Here is a 21,977-nt window from a genome sequence, read left to right as displayed (position 1 = left end):
TCTTTTTTTTTTTTTTTTAATAATGTTTATTTATTTTTGAGAGAGAGAGAGAGAGACAGAGTGGGAGCAGGAGAGGGGCAGACAGAGAGGGAGACACAGAATCTGAAGCAGGCTCCAGGCTCCGAGCTGTCAGCACAGAGCCTGATGCGGGGCTCGAACTCACAAACTGTGAGATCATGACCTGAGCTGAAGTCAGATGCTTAACCAACTAAGCCACCTGGGCGCCCCCAGACCCCCAGGGTTCTTAATGAAATATATCCATATACATTTGATACATATTTATTTGTAATGAGTTATGTAGTGACTAATGTATTTATCATGAAATTAATATGTTAGTGCTTATGATTTAAGAAAACATTTATAATCCATTACGATATATGTTTGAGACTCATGACCTATGTGCACATTTGTAAACTACTTTTCTTCTACTCATTTGAGATAAATAGCTAGATATAACTTTGCTTCAGATTTTGAAATAGTTTTATCTCTTACTAGTCCAATTTCAAATGAGCATTTAGGTCTTTGCAACTCATTTGTTATTTATTTTTGTTATTTTTTAAATTTTTTATTTTTTAAAATTTACATCCAAATTAGCATATAGTGCAACAATGATTTCAGGAGTAGATTCCTTAGCGCCCCTTAACCATTTAGCCCATCCCCCCTCCCACAATCCCTCCTGTAACCCTCAGTTTGTTCTCCATATTCATGAGTCTCTTCTGTTTTGTCCCCCTCCCTGTTTTGATATTATTTTTGTTTCCCTTCCCTTATGCTCATCTGTTTTGTCTCTTAAAGTCCTCATAGGAGTGAAGTCATGATTTTTATCTGTCTCTGACTAATTTCACTTAGCATAATACCCTCCAGTTCCACGTAGTTTCCATACTTTGGCTATTGTCGATAGTGCTGCTATAAACAAGGGGGTGCATATGTCCCTATGAAACAGCACACCTGTATCACGTGGATAAATGCCTACTAGTGCAATTGCTGGGTTGTAGGGTAGTTCTATTTTTAGTTTTTTGAGGAACCTCCAAACTGTTTTCCAGAGTGGCTGCACCAGCATGCATTCCCATTTTTGTTATTTATTTTTGAATGCCACCCTAGAACTCCCTTCATTTATTAAAAGCCCTTCTATTATTAAATGTCAGGTATTAAATTTTAGATTTGCCCTCAACATTTTGTTTCATTTCATTTTATATAGTCATTCAGCATCGCAAATATTAAATCATGATCTTCAGAAGCTGGGGTTTGCATCATCATAATTTTCCCCTAAGATTCAAATATCTGAGCATTCAGATGCTGAATAATTTTTATTTTAGTAAACACTGCATTTATATACTTAAATACTCATTGTGGTAGTAACATTGGCTCCGTCACCCGAAAACCTAACGTAAACTTGATCAGCCCTAAAGTAAAGCATAATGTAAAAAAAAAAAAGAAAGAATTCTTATCTACAGCATGGAGTATTCTACTTCAGACCACTGTAGGATAGCTACAAGGTAAGAGATTATTTTGATAATTGGTAAGCTGCATATTATAACTCGAGTCATCAGTTTCATTCTTTTGTTTGTGTGTCTGCACACACACACACACACACACACACACACACTCATTGAATTTACGGATGGATCAAAGTCATGTACATACAGAATAGCAACTATTTTGTCCCTTTTTTTTTTTTAAAGTTTATTTATTTATTTTTTGAGAGTGCACAGGGGAGCGAGATTGAGAGGAGAGACTCCACATTGTCAGAGCAGAGCCCGATGCGGGGCTCAGACTCACGAACCATGAGACCATGACTTGAGCTGAAATCAGCAATCAGGCACTTGACTGACTGAGCCACCCAGATGCCCCTTATTTGTCCCTTTTCTGTTGGACTTGTAGCCTCTGGTCCTTACAAGCCCTGTAAATTGGCATATTTCTCTTTGCTCTGAGTTTTCTTGCATCCCATGAAGTAGCTAAATTGGCAACGGTCACTCCTGCCACTTCCCGCATGGCTACCTGCCTTGAAACACTCCTTCTAGCGGCTTCGTTCTTAGGTCATGCGGCCTCGGGAGTACTGCTCACGGCTCAGGAGTACTGCTCACGGCTCGCAGAGCCCTGGTGCACCCCTGCAGCCCTCCTCCTCCTCCTCAGCACACGCACCAAGGGCCCTTGATGACATTTGGTCTGCACTGAGTGCTAATGGTTTTGCAGGACCCCTGTCTAAACGTGATGTCTTTGGGAAAATAGTCCCATTGTCTTTCAGCTTTTTTTTTTTCCCTTTATTCTCTAACTGTATTTTGAAAAAATTGGATGATCGGTAGCCTGTATTCACAGTTCCCCCAGTTGTATAGTAGTGTCCTGTTTTTAGTGTATGGAGGGGGAGCCGGGCACCCCTGGTGAAGGTCACAATGTGTGTTGTGGTTACTGTGGCCTCATTAGTCTCAAGTGTAGATCAAATCTCCCACATTTTGTTCTTCTTTCAGGACATTGACATTTTTGAAGAGTCCAGGCCAGTTCCGCAGAATGTTTCTAAATTTGGAATTATCTGATTATCTCCTCATGTCTGCTTTTTTATTTCATGTCTGTAAACTTATCACAGCATTTGTTTTTGAGACCCTGCCCAGAAACAGATTTGTTGAAAACGTGGAACTGTTTTTCGGTTTTTGAAATCTTTTTAGGCAGAAGAATATTTTCATTGGAATAAATTACCCTGTGGAAATATTTCCAAAAATACAATTCCACTCCACACAATCAGCATTAAGCCATCCACTATGTGGTTTGGAGAAAGGACCAGAAAAACAAATGTAATTGTGAGGTAAGAAAGCAATGTCATAGGTCTTTTGAGAGAAACCTTGCTTTTGAGGCAAATTATGTGCTTTATTTTAGTTTAAATGCAAAACTAGCCTAACCCAAAGAGGGGGATGTACTATAATTGTGGAAAATAACTTCTGAAATTTAAACGCTAAAGAGGTTCTGCTTCCAAAACCTGTCTCCTGTCTAAATTTCCTGAGGTCTGCTCCAGTGGGTAGCTCGAGAGTGAAGGCATCTTGTTTGGCCTCACTTGGGAGTGAGCTGACATTGTGGGGAACTAGAAGCCCTTGGTGGAGCTGAGGGGCATAATGATCAGCATATTGTAGCAACACTTCCTTAATATTGGGTATTCACAATGTCCACAAATCTTTATGTTTCTGGAAAGAGGTCCCTCTTGTCCCAGGGAGAAACCCTTGATTATAGGGTGATTTCATACCGGAATAGCGGAAGATGGGAAGGCATGAAATTTAAAACGTAGCTTAGTTTTGATAAAAGACCTCTAAATTTTGTGTTTTCCTTTCCTTTTAGGACTGGAGAGAGTTCATACAGAGCTTGTTTTTCTTTTCACTCTTCCTACAGTGAGGTAAGAGGATCCCACATCTTCAGAACCCCATTGCCAACTACTTCGGTGGCATTCATGTTGGATGGCAGCAGTCTAACCCCTTGGCTGCCAGAGGGATCTTTTTCTGTTGCTTAAGATTTGTTGTGGCTTTTCTGAAGGAAATTTAGGGAAGATATCTCCGTAGATGAGCTGTGTTTACCAAGCACAAAGGAAATTGCTATTAGCACCTGTTTTCAGCCTAAACACAGAAGAATTCGTATGATTAAGGTTTTCTTCCTGTCTTGCTTCCTGCATGTATTTTAACTTCCCCACTTCAATTGTTGTTTTCAGTCGTCATGAGAGGATCATAAATCCTTTTTAATTTTAAAATTTTATCGTTATTTTTTTAAGAGGATCTATAAAGCTTATCCGAAGGAGCACTATAGATAAAACCATCATGGGTGGCCTTAAGGTGCTGTCCAGAGTTTTGGTCTCTTCTAAAATTTGCACTGGAAAGCTATTTAAAAAATAGTCCTGAACATTCAGCAATTGGGGAAGAATCAAAGTGACTGAGATAAAAACCTCGTCCTTAAGAAGGATGTATACTGTATTAGAATGACTCAGTTGAAGAAGGCCTATTAAATGGTTTTGTTAGGATCCTCTTTATATAGGAAATTGACCTACTACAGTAGAAGTTGATACGTGTGATTTATTTGCAAACTCCTCACGCACTTCCAAAGTAAATGCTAGCATCTTCTAAGTGCTGAGTTTTAGTAATTTTGTGTATGTGTCAGGAAAAAAAAGGTATATAAAAGCAGACTTTGAATGACACTTTAAGTCACACATAATTTTAGTTTGACCATTGCAGCACTTAAAAATTGATTTCCCTGGGGGCTCCTCGGTGGCTCAGTTGGTTAAGCTCCGAGTTTGGCTCGAGTCATGATTTCACGGTTTGTGGGTTCGAGCCCCGTGTCAGGCTCTGGGCTGACAGCTCGGAGCCTGGAGCCTGCTTCGGATTCTGTGTCTCCTTCTCTCTCTGCCCCTCCCCAACTTGTGCTCTGTCTCTCTCTGTCTCTCAAAAAATAAATAAATGTAAAAAAGAAATTAAAAAAAAAATTGATTTCCCTGGTAACTATTACTTTTGTATTTGGGATATGTGGTTACAGCACTGCAGCAGTGAGCCGTGGATGTGTTAATGATTTGAACAGGTGGATTCTTCCAGAGCTCCAGGTAGTGGCATTCTTATCAAGTCAGCCATAGTACTGTAAATGACTAGCATATTATCAAAACATCACAGGGGCGTCTATGAAATATCTGACCTTACCTTTCAGGTGCAAATAGGTTATCCAAGAGCAGCTTGGAAGGAATTCACTGTGATGATAGATTTTAGTTAATGTGTTCTTCCCCCATTTTATCCTGAAATCTCATGTTGTTGTCAGAGTCCCCTCCTGGGGATCTGTCTTTGGTTGGCATCGGGCTCAGCATCGGGGTCCCTTCCTGTCCATCCTTCAGTGGCTGGTATCCTTGCTGTCTCAGCCACGGGGCAGGTGTCTCGTTGGTGAAGAGTGTAGGCCTAACTTCTCACTCAGGGCTACATCTGGCCCCTTTCACTCCTTCGGTGTAGTTAGCACCCAAGTTGGGAAGCATAAGCTTTCCTGGGATTTGATGCAATTACGTTCCAATAAGGAGATATTTCCCTGGTGTGTAAGCAGACACGAAGTGGCTGAACGCCCTTGCCCCTCCCCACTCCCCTGGGTCAGCACCAGTGATCACACACAGCGGAGGGTGGCTTTGAGCTCTGTGGTGGGGAGACCTGCTTTCCCGAAAACTTTATTCATAAGCCTATATCCTAAGTATATATCATGCTGAATTAGATTTATAAACATAAATAGATTTAAGGATCATTTCCTGTCAGTTTTGTTGTCTAAATACAGCTGATTCTCCTTATTTGTGGATTATTTCCAGGTTCACCTGTTCACTAAAATTTGTGACCCCAAAATAATAGTCACAGCACTGCATGGCTGTTTGCAGACATGCCTAGCAGAATGGTGGGAAAGGGGTTAACGACATGCATATTCCCAATTTCGGAATTGGGTGGTACTTACCCTCTCCGCTCAGCTCAGGGCTAACAGGTGTCCTTTTGCAGTCGGTTTAGCGCTGTGTTGAACACACTTCTGTGCTTTCTGCTGGGGACTTCCTGTTTAGAACAGCCCCTAAGTGCGAGGCTGGGGTACTGTGTAGCGTTCCTAAGCATGCACAGAGGCAAGGGTGGGCCTTATGGAGAAAATACATGTGTTTGATAAGCTTTTACAGGCAGAAGTTATGGTGCTGTTGGGTATGAGTTCAATAGTAATGAATCAACAGTACGAATTAAGTAGGTGTCTTTAAACAGAAACCCACAGAAAACAAGGTGATGCACTGATGGGCTCACAGAGACACTGTGACCAGAGGCCCACTGGAACCTTTTCTTTTCCTCAGGAGTGTGGTTCAGTGTTTGCTAATTCTAATGTTTTTTAAGTTTATTTATTTTGAGAGAGAAAGGGGGGAGGAAGAGAGAGAGAGAGGCAGAGAGACAGGGGGAGAATCCCAAGCAGGCTCTGCACTGTCAGCACAGAGCCCAATGTGGGGCTCAAACCCATGAACTGGGAGATCGTGACCTGAGCGGAAGTTGGATGCTTAACCAATTGAGCCACCCAGGTGCCCCTAGTGTTTGCTAATTCTAGACCTCGAGAACATAACCCCTGCAGGTAATGAGAATGGACTGTGTTTGTGAATGGTTTTAAGGCAGGCATCTGATGTGACGACATCAGCTTGTACAGGTGACAAACGGTGGCTCTCTAGTGGGTGTCTCTTGTCTCCTGTGACCACTTCATTTCTAAGTAGAAGCGAATCATTTCTGGTATAGGTTGACATTACTTTCTTTATCCCTGTTGCCTTGACAAGCCTCAGATTTCTGCTAGCCTCAGCTTTGAATTAATTATACAAATCGTAAAAGTTGTGGGCCGGTAAATAATAGTTTCTGTTTGCATGCCTGCTCTGAAAGTGCAGGAGAATTTGCTTATGAAATCTATCTGAAGAATGAATGGGTCTTGTTTTCCTCTCCTGTTTTCAGTAAGGTAGCCACTTTATTTTAATACGGAGTTATTGATAATTCCTAGATTCCTACCTCTTTTGATTTGGTTCTTTATTTGAAAAAGTTGTTCTGGGGTGCCTGAGTGGCTCAGTCAGCTAAGTGTCTGACTTCAGCTTAGGTCACGATCTCATGGTTATGGGTATGTGCTGACAGCTCAGAGCCTGGAGCCTGCTTTGGATTCTGTGTCTCCCTCTCTCTCTGCCCCACCCCAGCTGTCACTTTCTCTCTCTCTCTCTCAAAAATAAACATTAAAATTTTTTAAATAAAAAAAAAGTTGGGTTCTAATTATTACTTAGAACTCAGTCTCCCCATTTGCAGAAGGGAATAAAAAACCTTTGTGTTGTCATTATAATTGTTTTAATGGATAATTTTTTTTAATGTGCTTTCAGAGTTTTGTATGTTTTTTTTTTTTAATGTTCATATGTTTTTGAGAGACAGACAGAGACAGAGCACAAGCTGGGGAGGGGCAGAGGCAGAAGGAGACACAGAATAGGAAGCAGGCTCCAGGCTCTGAGCTGTCAGCACAGAGCCTGACGCGGGGCTCATACCCACAGACGGCGAGATCACGACCTGAGCTGAAGTCGGACACTCAACTGACTGACCCACCCAAGCGCCCCTGTAATGGATAATTTCATTGAATGTTAAATATATGCCAGCTTGGTAACAGGCCAAGCACTTGACATGCGTTATCTCATTTATACTTCTAGATGAAGACCCTAACACTTAGAGACTTTCGGTAACTTAACCAAGATCACAAGGTCACCAAGATCTAATAAATGACAAACCTGAAACTTGTGTGGGTTATAGAGTTGTTTTGAGGAATAGCGGCAGAGTTTCTCTGTCGAGCATTCTGAGCTTTGCAGAAAATCAAGGTATTCATGAAATTTCTGCATGTAGTTGTCCTCTAGAGAAAAACATTACAACAAATCAAGCATCCTGGAAGATGTAATTTTCTTATTTTATTTGTTGGAGAAAAGAAATGTAATTCGAAGAGCTTGCTTTTTTTTGTGTGTGTACTAAATACTCCACTTAATTCTAATTTACTTGAAGGGAATTTGTTAATTATGGGTGACTTTCTTAGACAAGGAAACTAATGCACTTTAAAGAAATAGAGAATCTTTGAGTTCCATTAGTCAGTGATTCTTAGTCCTTTCTGTGGAACAGAATCACCTGAAGAACATTTCAATATCCTGAATCCCAGGCCCCACTGTAGCTGAGTATCAAAAGGACTTTTGGGCATGGGGTCTCAGAGTTGGAGATTTCTTTCTCCTCTAATAGAGGCCCCCAGGTGATCCCCATGTGCAGCTAGTAGTGAGAACCACACCATGAGTAAGTTCTGCTCTTTCTCCTGGCCTCCCTTTTGTTTGCGTCCATAATACCCACATTTTTCACCGCAGAGATAATCGATCCATTTTATTTTCCTTCTTCTAGGTTAAAGATTTCTTGAGCTACATCTGTCCTGTGAATGTGTATCCCAATGTCATTCCAATAGGCACAACTATGGATAAAGTGGTAGAAATGTGAGTAATTGCTACTTGTGGAACTTGTGTCGTTGAACACGATGGATGCAGAGGATAGTTTCGGGTCTGAGAACAGGGGCCAGGACATAAGATGGCTGTAAATACGTGTCTGGTTGGGAGCATGATGGCTTTCTTCCAGTGGGTATGTTATAGATAATCCTAAAGGCTGCTGGGAGTCTGGCATAAGGGCACAGTTGGCATTGAGGCCCTCAAGAGAAAGGGCAGGCTGTATTTACACACTCTTGTATTTTATCATCACTGTGCCTTAGCTTCCAAACTCTAGAGTGAAGAGATCAAATTTGAGATTTTGTAAGAGATAAGTCAACCCCATTAAACAGGTGAGAGTAATCAGCTAGCCATACTGTATTCCCTGAATGCCAGGTGTCACTGTGGTACTTAATAGTCTTGCAGAATAGGGAACTGCTTTTCTGTAAAGCAAGAGCAAATACATGGGTTTTGCTTTCCCTTAATCCTACAATTAGATAGCTATGTACCAGGTTGTATTTAAGTGCTCATATTTACCACTTAATTATAGTGAAGTGGTTTTTTAATTATTAAACATGGCTCTTTGGTTTTTAAAAGTAGTTATATGATTTTTCCCATGGCCAAGTTTTTATAATCTCTATAAAGTATGCTTACATTCCAGTAGCTTTCCCAACAGGAAAAATATAATGTTCATATTCGTTTCAGCTTAAAGCCTTTATGCCGATCTTCCCAAAGTACTGAGCCAAAGTATAAACCACTTGGAAAATTGAAGAGAGCTAGAAAAACTCACCTAGACTCAGGTAAGAAAATGACCCTGGATTCAGAGGTGTGGGTTTCAAGGCTACTCTGGCCTGGTGAAAGCAGCATTGGGCAGGGGTGGGCCTGGGACTGCTGTCACTCAGACTTGTTCCCGTGGTCTCAGGAAGTGCTTTGTCTTTCTCCAGCCTGTGAAATCAGGAGTCCAATCTCCTTCACAGGTTTAAAACGGGTGACAGAGAGAACTGTGCCTGTACTGAATGGTGTTCTCAGCTTTCTGAAAGTAGGCCTTGTGGTTTGTATAGGCCATAAGGACAGGCTGGGCTGTTAATCTTGGAGATTTCCTTCAAGATACTAGTAAATGCTGACAGTGGAAACTTTTGCCATTTCCAACCAGATTGACCAGCAGAGCTTATATGAACAGATTTTCTGTACTTTGTCACCTTCTTCCATTGCTACTTTCATTTTCCAGGGAAGAGCAGCGGTAACCTCTGAGGAATTTAGAACTTGAGATTCCAAATAAAGATCTGCTGCTTTACAGCAGCCAGATTTTGTGGTTAGGATTCTGAATTTGCATTGCTTTGGCGGAAAGTCACTTACTGTACCATGTAGCTAATACATGACCAAACAGATTAGGTAACAGGACTGTATTTATTAAACAACTACTGTCTATGGCGGGTATTGTGCTAGGTCCTTTACATACACTACAGCTAAACTTCAGCCCACCCAAGGGGTATCATCCCACTTTTTACTAACAAGGAAACTAAAGTTTAGAGGTGAAGGAAGTACCCCCAAGGCCTAGCCAGAAGTAAGTGATGGGGCTGGGATTCGAATCCAGTCCTGTCTTTCCCATCTCCATTTCGGCATTTCCTCTCATTTAGAATCAAATCAAAAACATTTAGATGCAAATTCCAGTACTGATTCTAGAAAACCAGTTGTATTTTTAGATGTTGTATCTATCATGTATGGCATCGTATAATCCTTCTCATATGTAAACTTAATTGTAGGGTTTTTTTAAAAGCTTTACCAAAGTATAATTGATATACTATAAATTGCATGTTTAAGGTGTCCAATTTGATACTTTTACATATGCATATATGAGAAGCCATCACCATAATTAAGATCAGGAAAATAGCTATTACCCCCAGGTTTCCTTATGGCACTTGGTAATTCCTTCCAGCTGTCCCCCACCCCCTGCTGTCCTCTTCCATGCCAAGGCAACCACCGATCTGCTATCTATCACTGTACATTAGTTAGCATTTTCTAGAATTTTATACTAAATAGAATCATACAATATGTCTGGCTCATTTCACTTAGCACATTTTGAAATTTATTGATATTGTTGGATGTATCAGTAGTTTCTTTTTTACTGATGGGTAGTATTCCACTGTGTGGATATACCAGTTTGCTGATCCATTCACCTCTTGTACATTCGGGTTGTTCGCAGTTTTTGGTCATTACAAATAAAACTATGAACATTCAAGTACAAATCTTTGTAAGGATGTATGCTTTCATACCTAGGAGTGGGTCATACGGTAGTTGTATCCTTAAGAAACTGCCAAATTGTTTTTCATAGTGGTTGGACCATTTTCCATTCTTGCCAGTTCTCTTGTTCTACTTTGTTGCCAGTATTTGGTGTGGGTAGACTTTCTAATTTTAGATATCCTAATGTGTGTGCAGTGATATCTCATGGTTTTAATTTGTATTTTTCTAATGTCTAGTGAGGTTGAACATCTTTAATGTTCTTATCTGCCATCCGTGTATTTTCACTGGTGAAGCGTCTGTTTAAATCTTTATCCATTTTTTTTTAATTTGTTGCTTTTTTATGGTTGGGTTTTGAGAGTTTCTGGATGTAAATGCTTTATCAGACTCTTAGCAGAGTCTTTTGAAGAGCAGAAATTTTAAATGGTGTTCAATTTACTAATGTTTACCTTTTTTTTTTGTATTGTAGCTAACTAAGAACTCTTTGCCTGACTCATGGTCACAAAGTTGATTTTCTCCTCTATTATCTGGTAGAGGTTTTTGTAGTTTTAGGTTTTACATTTAGGTCTGTGGTCCATTTTCTAGTTATTTTTATGTATACGGTGCTAACTACATATTCAAGGTTTTTTGGTATTTGTTTTTTTCCTACAGACATTCCAGACATTCTAGAACCACTTGTTGAAAAGACTTAATCTTTACTGAATTGTCTTTGCCCTTTTCTTGAAAGTCAGTTGACAATATATTTTTAATTTTTTTAAATGTTCTTATTTTTGAAAGAGAGAAAGAGAGACAGAGTGTGAGTGGGGGAGGGGCAGAGAGAGAGAGACACAGAATCCCAAGCAGGCTCCAGCCTCTGAGCTGTCAGCACAAAGCCTGACGCTGGGCTCAAACTCACTGACCGTGAGATCATGACTTGAGCTGAAGTCGGACACTCAACTGACTGATCCACCAAGGTGCCCCAATTGACAATATATTGAGGGTTTACTTCTGGACTTTTTGTTTCGTTCCATGAGTTCTATCTTGACATCAGTACTGCCCTGTCTTGATTATTGTACCTTTATAAATTCTGAAGTTAAGTGATACAAGTGGTTGAACTATTTTGTTAGTTTTCAAAGTTGTTTTGGCTATTCCATGTCCTTCACATTTCCATATGAATTTTAGAGTCCGCTTGCTATTTGTATAAAAATGTCCACTAGACAGAGTTTGGGATTGTATTAAGTTTGGGAAGAACTGACAACAACATTGAGTCTTCAGATCCATGAAGATGGTATCTCTCTCCATTTATGTAAGTCTTTGATTTTGCTCAGCATTATTTTATAGTTTTCAGTGTATAGGTCTTATATGTCTTTTGTTAGATTAATCCCCAGATATTTCATTTTTTGGATACTATTGTACATTATATTCCTTTTTACATTTCAATTTGTTACTGGTATATAGAAATACAATTGATATTTGTATTTTGATCTTGTATCTTCCAACCTTGCTAACCTCACTTACTAGTTCTAGTGATTTTTTGGGTAGATTCTACTTCATTTCTACATAGATTATCATAGTGTGTCTGAATATAGATAATTTTACAGTCTGGATGCTTTTATTTCTTATTCTGATTGAACTAGCTAGACTTCAACTATAATATTTAATAGAAGTGGCAAACGTTGATGTCACTGCCTAGTTCCCAATCTTGTGGGGACTGGGGGAGAGGGAAGCATTCATTTTTTCACCCTTAAGTATGATGTTGTGAACTTTTCATTGATGTTTCTTATCACATGGAGGAAGTCCATTCTATCAGTAGTATTCAGAGACTTTTTTTAATCAGGAACGGATATTGGATTTTGTCAAATATTTTTCCTGCATTTATTGAGATGATCATACAGTTTTTCTATTTTAGTCTGTTAATATGGTGAATTACAATGATTGATTTTTAAGTATTAAACCAACCTAGCATTTCTGGAACAAACCCCATTTGGTTGTGATGTATTATCCTTTTTAGCTATTGCTCAACTTGATTTCCTAAACTTGTGTTAAGAATTTTTTTCTTCTGTGTTCAGGAGTGATATTGGTCTAAAGTTGTTTTGTCTTTTTCATGCAATATCTTTTGTGGTTTTGGTATCTTTTGGTATCTGGATACTGTTGGCCTTCTTGTTGTGAATTGTTTCTTCATACTTTATTTTCTGCAACAGTTTATAAAGAATTAGCAGTATATCTTTCTTAAATGATAGGTAGAATTTACCAATGAAGCCATCTGGGCCAGGAGTTTTCTCTGCAGGAAGGTTTTTAACTACAAATTCAATTTGTTTAATAAGTCGAGGGCTATTCAGGTTATTTTTTCTTGAGTAAGCTTTGGTAATTTATATCTTTTTAAGGAATTTGTCCATGTCACCTGAGTTGAATTTTTTGGCACAAACTTGTTCACAATACTTCCTTGTTATCCTTTTAATATCTGTAGAATCTGATGATACCAACTGTCTCACTCCTGACATTATTTGTATCTTAGTTTTTCTTGATTAGTCAGAGGTTTGCCAGTTTTACTGAGCTCAAAAACCCAGCTTTTTGTTTCATTGATTTTTTTCTTTGTTGTGTTGTTTTCAATTTCACTGATTTCCACTCTGATCTTTGTTTCTTTCATCTACTTGCTTTTGGTTTATTTTGCTCTTTATTTCTAAATTTCTTAATGTGGAAGCTGAGGTTATTGCTTTGAGACTTTTTTTGTCCCTTAACACAGGCACTTAGTGCTATAAGTTTCTCTCTTTAGTTGTTATCTCACAGATTTGACTTGTGTTTTCATTCAATTCAAAATATTTTGATTTTTCTTTTGATTTCTTCTTTGCATGGATTATTTAGAATAAATGGGTTACTGAGTTTCTGAATTTTGGAGGATTTTCCTGAGATAATTTTGTTGTCCGATTTAATTTTGGGGTTAGAGAAAATGCTGTTATGATTTTTACTGAGATTTGTGGTCTGGAATAATGGTCTGTGTTGGTAAATGTTTCACTGTACTTGAAAGAACTATATATACTGCCGTTGGGTGGAGTGGTGTACAAATATCGGTTAGGTCAAGTTAGCTGATGATGTTCAAATCTTCCATATCCTTGCTGATTTCCCTGGTCTACTTTGCCCTGCAAATTATTGAGGGAAAGTTGTTGAAATCTCCCGTTACAGTTGTGGGTTTGTTATTCCTTGTAATTCGATCACTTTTCGCATCATCAGTTTGAAGCACTGCTATCAGGGACACACATGTTTAAGATTAAGTCCTCTTATATTTAGGAAATGACTCTTAATCCTGGTAATATTCCTACCTTTGAAATATACTTCACCAGATGTTAATATAGCTACTAAACTTTCTTCTGATTAGTTAGTATATGTTTTTCCATCTCTGTATTTTTAATTTGTCTTTATATTTAAAGATGGGTTTCTTATAGGCAGCATTTTGGGTCTTGTTTTCTATAGCCAATCGGGTAACTTCTGTCTTTTTATTGGAGTGCTCGGTCGGACCATTTATGCTTAATGAGATTACTAATATGGTCAGCTTTAAATATACCATCTTGCTGTTCTCTCTACATTTCTTCTTTCTTTCTGCCTTCCTTTGGATGGAGTAACGATAGATGATATTTAATTTCTTGTTGGTTACTGGCAGTAACTATTTTAGTAGTATATAGTATACATCTTTAACCTACCAGAGTGAAAAGTTAGGACAAATATTATTCTAGTGTCATACAGTATAAGAAACTTAAGACACTGGTTCCACTTCCTCCTCACAGTCTGTTCCATTATTGCCATACATTTTATTGTTAAAAACCCCACAATACTCATTTTTTCTTTAACCTGCCAGTTTTTTAAAGCTTTATTGCAGTATAATTTATATACCATAAATTTCACTCTTTTTTGGTGAACACTTCCATGATTATTACTAGCGGACTTGTGCAGCCATTTGCCACTAATTTCAGAGCATTTCCATTACTCCAAAAAGAAACTGCCCATTTCAAGTTACTCCGCATTACTACCTCCCGCTTTAGGCAACCACTAAATCTATAGATTTGTCTCTTCTGGACATTTCAGGTAAATGGAACCATACAACATTTGGTCTTCTCTGCCTGGCTTCTTAGCATGTTTCCAGAGCCCATCTGTCTTATAGTATGTATCATTACTTTTTTTTTTTTTGGTCACATTTTATTTATCCATCCACCAGTTGATGGACATTTGGGTTGTTTCTGCTTTTTTAGTTATAAATGATGCTGCTTTGAATATTTGCAGACACGTCTTTGTGTGGACATATGATTTATTTTATTTGGGGTAAATAACATGGGAGTAGAATTTCTAGGTTATGGTGAGTGTGGGGAGGGTGGTCTCAGTCTGCCTGAGCTGCCATAACAAATACCTCAAACTGGGTGTCTTAAATAACAGACATTTCTCATAATTCAGGAGGCTAGAAGTCCAAGATCAATGTGCTGGCAAAGTGGGTTTCATTCTGAGGCCTCTTCTCTTGCTTGACTTATTGGCCACTGTCCTGGTGCTGTGTGCTGACATGCTTTTCCTGGGGAAAGGCATGTGCTGGAGGCAGAGGGCGGTAGGGGGAGAGGGCTCTCTGATGTCGCTTATAAGGACACTAATCCTATTGGATCAGGGACCCATCCCTATGAACTTACTTTAATTACTTCCTTAGAGTCCCCATTTCCAAATACAACCACACTGGGAGTTAGGGTTTCAACACAGGAATTTGGGGGCAGGCACATTTATTCTGTAACATACACACAATAAATCTGTTTTAGCATTTTTTTAACAAGGAGAAATTATTTTCCAAACTGAACACACTTTTTGCTCCCACCATCTATAAGGATTCCAATTTCTCTGCATTGTAGCTCGTACTTTTCAATTATAGCCATTCTAGTGGATATAAAGTTGCATCTCCTTGTAGTTTTGATTTGCATTTCACTACTGATTTCAGCTTAAGTCATGTGCTTTGATGCTCTTGGCTGAAATGTCCATTTCACATCTTTTGTCCATTTTTAAATTGGATTATTGGTCTTACTACATTGTAAGATTTCTTTATATCCTCTGGGTATATCCCTTTGTCAGATAGGATTTGCACATATTCTTTTCCAGTCTACACCTTGTCTTCACTTTCTTGATGGCGTCTGCTGAAGTGTGAAAATTTAAGTTTTGGTTAAGTCCAATTTATTTCATTTTTGTCTTGCTGCATGAACTTTTGCTGTCCTAAGAAACTATTGCTTAATCCAAGATCAGGAAGATTTATTCCCATGTTTTCTTGATCATTTCAGGATTTTGGCTTTTTTCTTACTGACTGTTTTCTCCCCTTTCTGCTTGTCTGGTAATATTTTGTTGGATGCCATATTTTCTGAAGTTTACCTTGTTAGGTTCTGCATAATTTTGGATTTCTAAAAATATTCATGCACTTTGTTCTGGCATGTAGTTAACTGACTTGGAAGCTTGGAAAAGTTTGATCCTTTTGTCTTGCTTTTTATCTTTGTTAGGTAGGAGCAGGGCAGCATTTAGTCTGGAATGAACTCTCCCCACTCCTAAGGCAAGGCCCTTTTAGTACCCTTACAGACACCCTGTGAATCGAGGGGTTCCACTCTGGCTGTTGGGAACAGGCACCCTGGCCTCAAGTGGTTACCTCAGTAGGATGCACCGATCAGTCTGCCGAATGCTAGAGGGCCTCTCCGGGCCTCTGCTCTGTAGACTCCAACCACCTTGGCTTCCTGACTCCCAGTCACCTCCTCGACTAAAGTGCCCATGGGCTCTATCTGGGTGTACCCTTCCTGCCTGGACACAGTCACCAAGTGAACCGGGGCAGTCTTAGAACTCACTTCATTTGTTTCCCACGCTCAGGTGTCATTGTCCTTCACTGCCTGAGGTCTACTTTCTTGAGAGCCTTTGCTATATTTTGTCTGGTTTTTTAGTTGTTTCAGGGGGGAGGTAAAACGTAGTTCCTGCTATTCTTTCTTGACTGAAAACAAAATCATTTTTAGCTTAACATTTTGTCCCTTTATGCACCTACCCAGATGACACATTTTTGTTGAATATGTATTTTTTTTTTGATTGGGCCACTAGTTTGAGTTTTCAAATTGATGTTTGTTTTTCCATTTTATTGTTTTAGCTTTTTTCCTTTTGTTCCTTGCTGCTTCCTTAGTGTTTTTATTCCTTGTTAATATAGTAATTTTTATAGCTTTTATTTGTACAGGTCTAGGTCTCTGGGCAACTCTTTGGCATCAGTCCCTCTAGTAGGTGTTTGCAGATGTATTTTGTAAGCCACTGGGGCCATGTTTGTTTCAGTCCACATGTGTCACTGACTTTGGAATTCCATCCTGAGTGCTTTAAGGTCTGCGGTGCTTTCAAGTGTGCTGACCAGTTTTTCCAGTTTCTTTACTTTCAAATCTTGGGGCAAACCCAGGAGTCCTTGTCAGCCTCTTTGAAAAGCATTTCAATAAAGCGCTTCGTGCTATTTTTTAAATCTTTACATAATTTAGTAGTTATCAGCTATTACTATTATTCCCCTAGACCAGTTTTATAAAATCAGTTTTTGTTCTTATAAATCAGCAGCTACCCATGGCAGCTAATTGAGAAAATAGTTATATAGAACCTCACAACTCTAAGTTACTTTGAATAGTGTTTTAATGTATTTCCTCCCCCTCCTTCATATATATAAATATCTACAGAACTCAGAGGGACATTAAAAATGCTTAAAAATGGGGCACCTGGGGGGCTCAATCTGTTAAGCACCTGACTTTGGCTCAGGTCATGATCTCAGGGTTTGAGTTTGAGCCCTGCATCGGGCTCTCTGTCAGCATGGAGCCTGCTTGGGAGTCTCTGTCTCACCCCCTGCCCCCCGCCCCCCACCTCTCTTTCCCTCCCCTGTTTGCACTCTCAAAAAAAATTTTTTTTTATGTGTTTAAAAAGAGGTGGACAGCAGTCCTGAAGTCGGGACCAGGGCAGCTTACGCAAGGGCTGTCTACCACCTTCTGTAAGAGCAGATAGATGCACACAGGCTGAAATAAACTTTTTTTTTTATTTAATTTTTTTAATGTTTATTTAGAGAGAGAGAGTGAAACAGAGCTTGAGTGGGGGAGGGCCAGAGAGAGGGAGACACAGAATCTGAAGCAGGCTCCAGGCTCTGAGCTGTCAGCACAGAGCCCGACGAGGGGCTCGAATCACGAACTGTGAGAATGTGACCTGAGCCGAAGTTGGACGCCCAACCAACTGAGCCAGGCGCCCCTGAAACCCAGGCGCCCCTGAAAAACTTTTCATTGGGAAATTTTTGTTATTGTTCAAAAACAATTTAACAGCTGCATACTTTGCATTATGGCTATATAATGATGTATCGGATCTTTGTACGCTTAGGTTAACAACCTATTTTTAACTTTTACAAATATTGTGATGAACAACATTGTACATAAATCTGTTTCACACTTCTCATTGGGTTAAATTGTAGAAATTAAGGTGCTTGCGAGATGATGTCCAGTTCTCCAATATGGTTATACCAAGTTATACAGACACAGATAGATACTATCTGTGAATTATAACATTCGTCCTTTTTAACATTGGGTTTAAGTGTGTTTATCAGCTTGTATAAATACTACTAAGGATTTTAACATTTCTTAGTGTTCTATACCTTTCCGATTTCACAGAGAAATCATTGTGTCAGAATTAACTTGATAGTATAGTATAGAAACTTGTTTTTCAATACATACAGATGGATTGATGGGAAAAATGTACAGATTATCTTACAGCTGAAACACAGTGTGATACTGTTAAACTTAGGATACAAAAATATTTCCTAAAAAGTTAACTTTGGCTAAAACAGATCTATAATCTGTATGTTGAAATGAAGCCCCCTATCTTAGAGATCAGGCTGATTCCAAATACAGTACTAGACATCTTAGTCACTTTAAGTCTTTCAGAAAAGGAGAGCAATAGTTGCTTAAGAATTACACAGAGCCAGGAACCATACTGATCTGGTTTTGACCTAGTGTATGTTGACCCGTCTTCTCCAGACCTGTCTCCTTCGGAACATGGGAGCAAGATGATCCATGGAAGCAGGACTACTCTGTGGTCCATTTTTTAAAAACCAGCTCTTAAAAATGTAGTGTTTAGCTACATCCTTGTATCACTGGGAACACTTATCTTTTTAGGTGGGTAGTTATAAGACAATACTAAAACAATTAAGTTGCCATAGACTGTCTCATGAGCATTTAATCTCCTTCTCAGGTGCCATTAAAGACCAAGAAAATACTTGTTTTCCCCCGTTACAAGCCTTCTCAATTTATGGTAATTTCACTCTCCAAGTAAGGTTTCCTGACTTTAAGATTTTAAAGGGAGGGGTACCTTTGGTGCCTCACTCGATTGGGCATCCGACTCCTGATTTTGGCTCAGGACGTGATCTCACACTTTGTGGGACTGAGCTCCATGTGGGGCTCTGGGCTGAGCAGGGAGCCTGATTCCCTTTCTCTCCTTTGGCCCTTCTCCCTCCTTGCTCACTAAAAAATAAAAATAAGTAAAGAAAGTAAGTGAATTGGGCTCATTATATTGCTAATGCAACATGCTTTTAAAAAAAAGTATATTTGTTGACTTTGTTCATGACACTAAATGTGCCTTATTCAAAGTAAACCCCATTTGGCACATTTAGTTGAAGATCTAATCCGCATTCCCCTCAAGTATCTGTCACCCAGCAGTGTGCACTTAGCCGACTCAGGCTGCTATGACAAATACTAGAGGCTGGGTGACTTAGCAAGACATTTCGCACAGTTCTGGAGACTGGGATGTCCAAGGTCAGCCTGCCAGCAGATTTGGTTCTTGGAAAGGGCCCACTTCCGGGGTTGCAGACAGTCTCTCCTCCTCAGTACACACTCAGGAGCCTTTCCACAGGCTGTCCATGCATGAAGAAGGAAAGTGAGAAGTTGGTCTTCCTCTTCTTACAAAGATACTAATCCCATCTTATATCCCATCTCCAAATACCATGACATTGGGGCCAGCGCTTCAAATTAGGAACTTTGGAGGACACAGCCCATGACATGTACCAAGTAGATATCAGTAAAAACTAGAAAATGACTTATTAAATCAGCCAACTCATGATCTACTTTTTGCAGAGCATACAGTTTGCAAACCTGGCTGATGAACAGAATCACATACAGAAGTTAAAGTGAAAATTAAATTACTGGGTCCCACCTTTAGGGATTCAGTAGATCTGGAATGGGATAGAAAGCTGTATTTTTTTTTTAAAAAAAAGCTTTCCAGATGATGCTAATGTTCAGCCAAGTTTAAGAAACACTGTTACAGGCATTGTGGCCTTATTTGGGGAACACAGATCAATATTCTCAACCTTAAAGTCCGGCATTAGTTGAAGGGTGGTAAATTGTTCAGATTACGCTAAGAATAAGGGCCTTTTTCTTAGAAGAGGGACACGTTATTTGCAGCTCCACCAATTGAAACTACAGCTACATGCTACAAATTGGATTTTAAATTAAAAGCACAAATTGATTCCCTTTGCATTCTGTGTTTCCCATACATCTGTTGTGTTTTTCCCCACAGAGGAGGAAGATGACCTCTTTGATGATCCTGTGCCGTTACCGCTAAGGCACAAGGTTCCATACCAGCTAACTCTTCACCCTGACGTGTATCTGATGACTGCAGCTTCCCCAAGCCAGCCTGAACAAGAGAGACAAAGCACAGGGTACAAAGAGAGTATGCACACCTTTCCTTTGGCAAACTGTATAGAATGTGAAGAATCCAACAGCGAAGGTGAAGAAGAATTACAAACCCCAGCTTCATCTCAAGAAGACCTGGGTGCTCTCACACATCACCAGCAAAAGGCTGATGTAGAAGTACCACAGTGGGAAGTGTTCTTTAAAAGAAATGATGAAATCACAGATGACAGTTTGGAAAACCTCCCTTCTTCCACAGAGGCAGGGGGCTCTCAGTCGCCAAAGATTTTTAGTGACTCTGATGGAGAGTCAACTCACATCTCTTCCCAGAATTCTTCTCAGTCAACACACATATCCGAACAAGGGAGTCAAGGCTGGGACAGCCAATCGGACACTGTTCTGTTATCATCCCAAGAGAGAAACAGTGGGGATATTACCTTCTTAAACAAAGGCAGCTATAGACCAAGAATCAAAGAGAATATTCCTGCCTCTCAGATGGAACAAAATGTACTTTGCCCAAAGGATACTTATTCTGACTTGAAAAGCAGAAATCAAGATGCAAATATGGCTCCTAGTGTTGGAGAAACAACCACTCTAAGCAGTGGGAAACGCATACCTCAGGAAAAAAGCACCAATGCAGATTCCCAGAGCTCCTCTGATTTTGAAATTCCCTCCACACCAGAAGCTGAGCTACCGAAAGGAGAGCATTTACAGTATTTATATGAGAAGCTGGCAACAGGGGAGAATATAGTCACTGAAAAAAGAAAAAGCTCATTCTCAGATACTTAAAAATGAAAAACCTTGCATTCTAGAGCAACCAGTAGAAAACCTACACAAAGAGGTAATGGTCAGAATCATAATGGACACGTCAGAATGGAATATTTAAAAATGTTCATGTAACCTAAAACAAGGCAGTAAAGGGGAAAAAGAACAAAAAATAGAGGTAAAAAGCAGAAAATAAGGTAGAACTAAATCCAAACATCAATAATTACATTAAGTGAAAGTGGTCAACACACACCAGAAAAAACCCAGGGAAAGAAACAGAACGTTTTTATATGCTGTCTCTAAGAAACTCAATTCAAATGATGCAGGCAGGTTAAAAGTAAAGCCTGGAAAAATATATCTAAATACTTCCACTACTTAAAGCTGGAACGACTATATTACCATCAGACAAATTTCTCACAAAAGGTCCAGTTCACTAAGAAGACACAATCCTACATGTGTATGTTGCTGCAACAGCTTCAAAAGAGAGAAAGCAAAACCAAAGGAGAAACACTAATGCACAGTCAAGCTGGGAACTCTACCTGTTCCTCTATCGGTAATAGAATTAGCACACAGGAAGTGAGCAAGGCTATGGAAGAACTCCATGGCACCATTAACCAACTGCAACTGACACAGAACATTCCACCCAACGGAGAATGTTCTCAAGCGCCATGGCACATTCACCCTGACAGATGGCTGCATCCTGGGTCATAAAAACTCTTGAAAACAATCAGCCCCTTATTTATCTCAAAAGGTCACTTCTGAATGCTGGTTTGAACACAAAGGTAAAATGAAAAGGAGAGAAATTAGGACCCAAAAGAAAAGAATGAAATGGCAAAAGTGTGTGTTCTAGTTGTTGGATTTCCTTAAAGTCTGTCAATGGATTATGTTTTTATACAGCTATATATGTGGTTTAATAAAGTTCTATTAAATATTCATCAACACTTTGGGTATGCTGACATTTTATAGATTAAGGAAGCAAAGGCACAGATTTTCCTTAAAACAAATTTAAGTTGGAGTCTCTAAATCAATTTGCAGGTCAATTAAACCAACAATGATATGCATTATCACCCTGCTGCACTGACCCCTTCTTTCTAACGCCACAGATACTCCCAGTTTTTGATTAAGTATTCTCCAGACTGTGACTGGGGTTGAAATACAGTTATCCCATTTTACCCATCTCTCCTACGAGTTCTACAGCCTGAAAGCAAAGTGAATATAAAATCACTAAAGAGACCAGTAGAGATTACAGATCACTGAGTTTCCAGTCGTAACTACAACAGGCCTAATACACAAGCCCAGAGACTTCATTTTTAATCTGTAGTTCTAAAAATTAGTTACACTTCATTAAT

The 21,977-nt window shown here is 39.3% G+C and overlaps 1 protein-coding gene across 6 annotated transcripts in view; it reads left to right on the top strand.

Annotated features, from left to right (window-relative positions):
• Positions 1 to 21,569, top strand: part of DCLRE1C (DNA cross-link repair 1C) — a 48,980-nt gene extending 27,411 nt beyond the window's left edge. For all 6 annotated transcript variants that reach the window (XM_043563537.1, XM_043563539.1, XM_043563538.1 and 3 more), the window contains 5 exons: positions 2,658 to 2,794; positions 3,319 to 3,373; positions 7,896 to 7,984; positions 8,675 to 8,769; positions 19,751 to 21,569. In XM_043563537.1, coding sequence (XP_043419472.1) covers positions 2,658 to 2,794; positions 3,319 to 3,373; positions 7,896 to 7,984; positions 8,675 to 8,769; positions 19,751 to 20,652 — 1,278 coding nt within the window. In that variant the 3' untranslated portion in view covers positions 20,653 to 21,569. The remainder of the gene's footprint in view (positions 1 to 2,657; positions 2,795 to 3,318; positions 3,374 to 7,895; positions 7,985 to 8,674; positions 8,770 to 19,750) is intronic.
• Positions 21,570 to 21,977: the final 408 nt, after the last annotated feature.

This window comes from Prionailurus bengalensis, chromosome B4 (assembly GCF_016509475.1).
Source record: "Prionailurus bengalensis isolate Pbe53 chromosome B4, Fcat_Pben_1.1_paternal_pri, whole genome shotgun sequence".
In the NCBI taxonomy this organism is placed as follows: Eukaryota; Metazoa; Chordata; class Mammalia; order Carnivora; family Felidae; genus Prionailurus; species Prionailurus bengalensis.
Note: the sequence above shows the minus strand (reverse complement) of the source record. Positions and strands in the feature narration are given on the sequence as shown.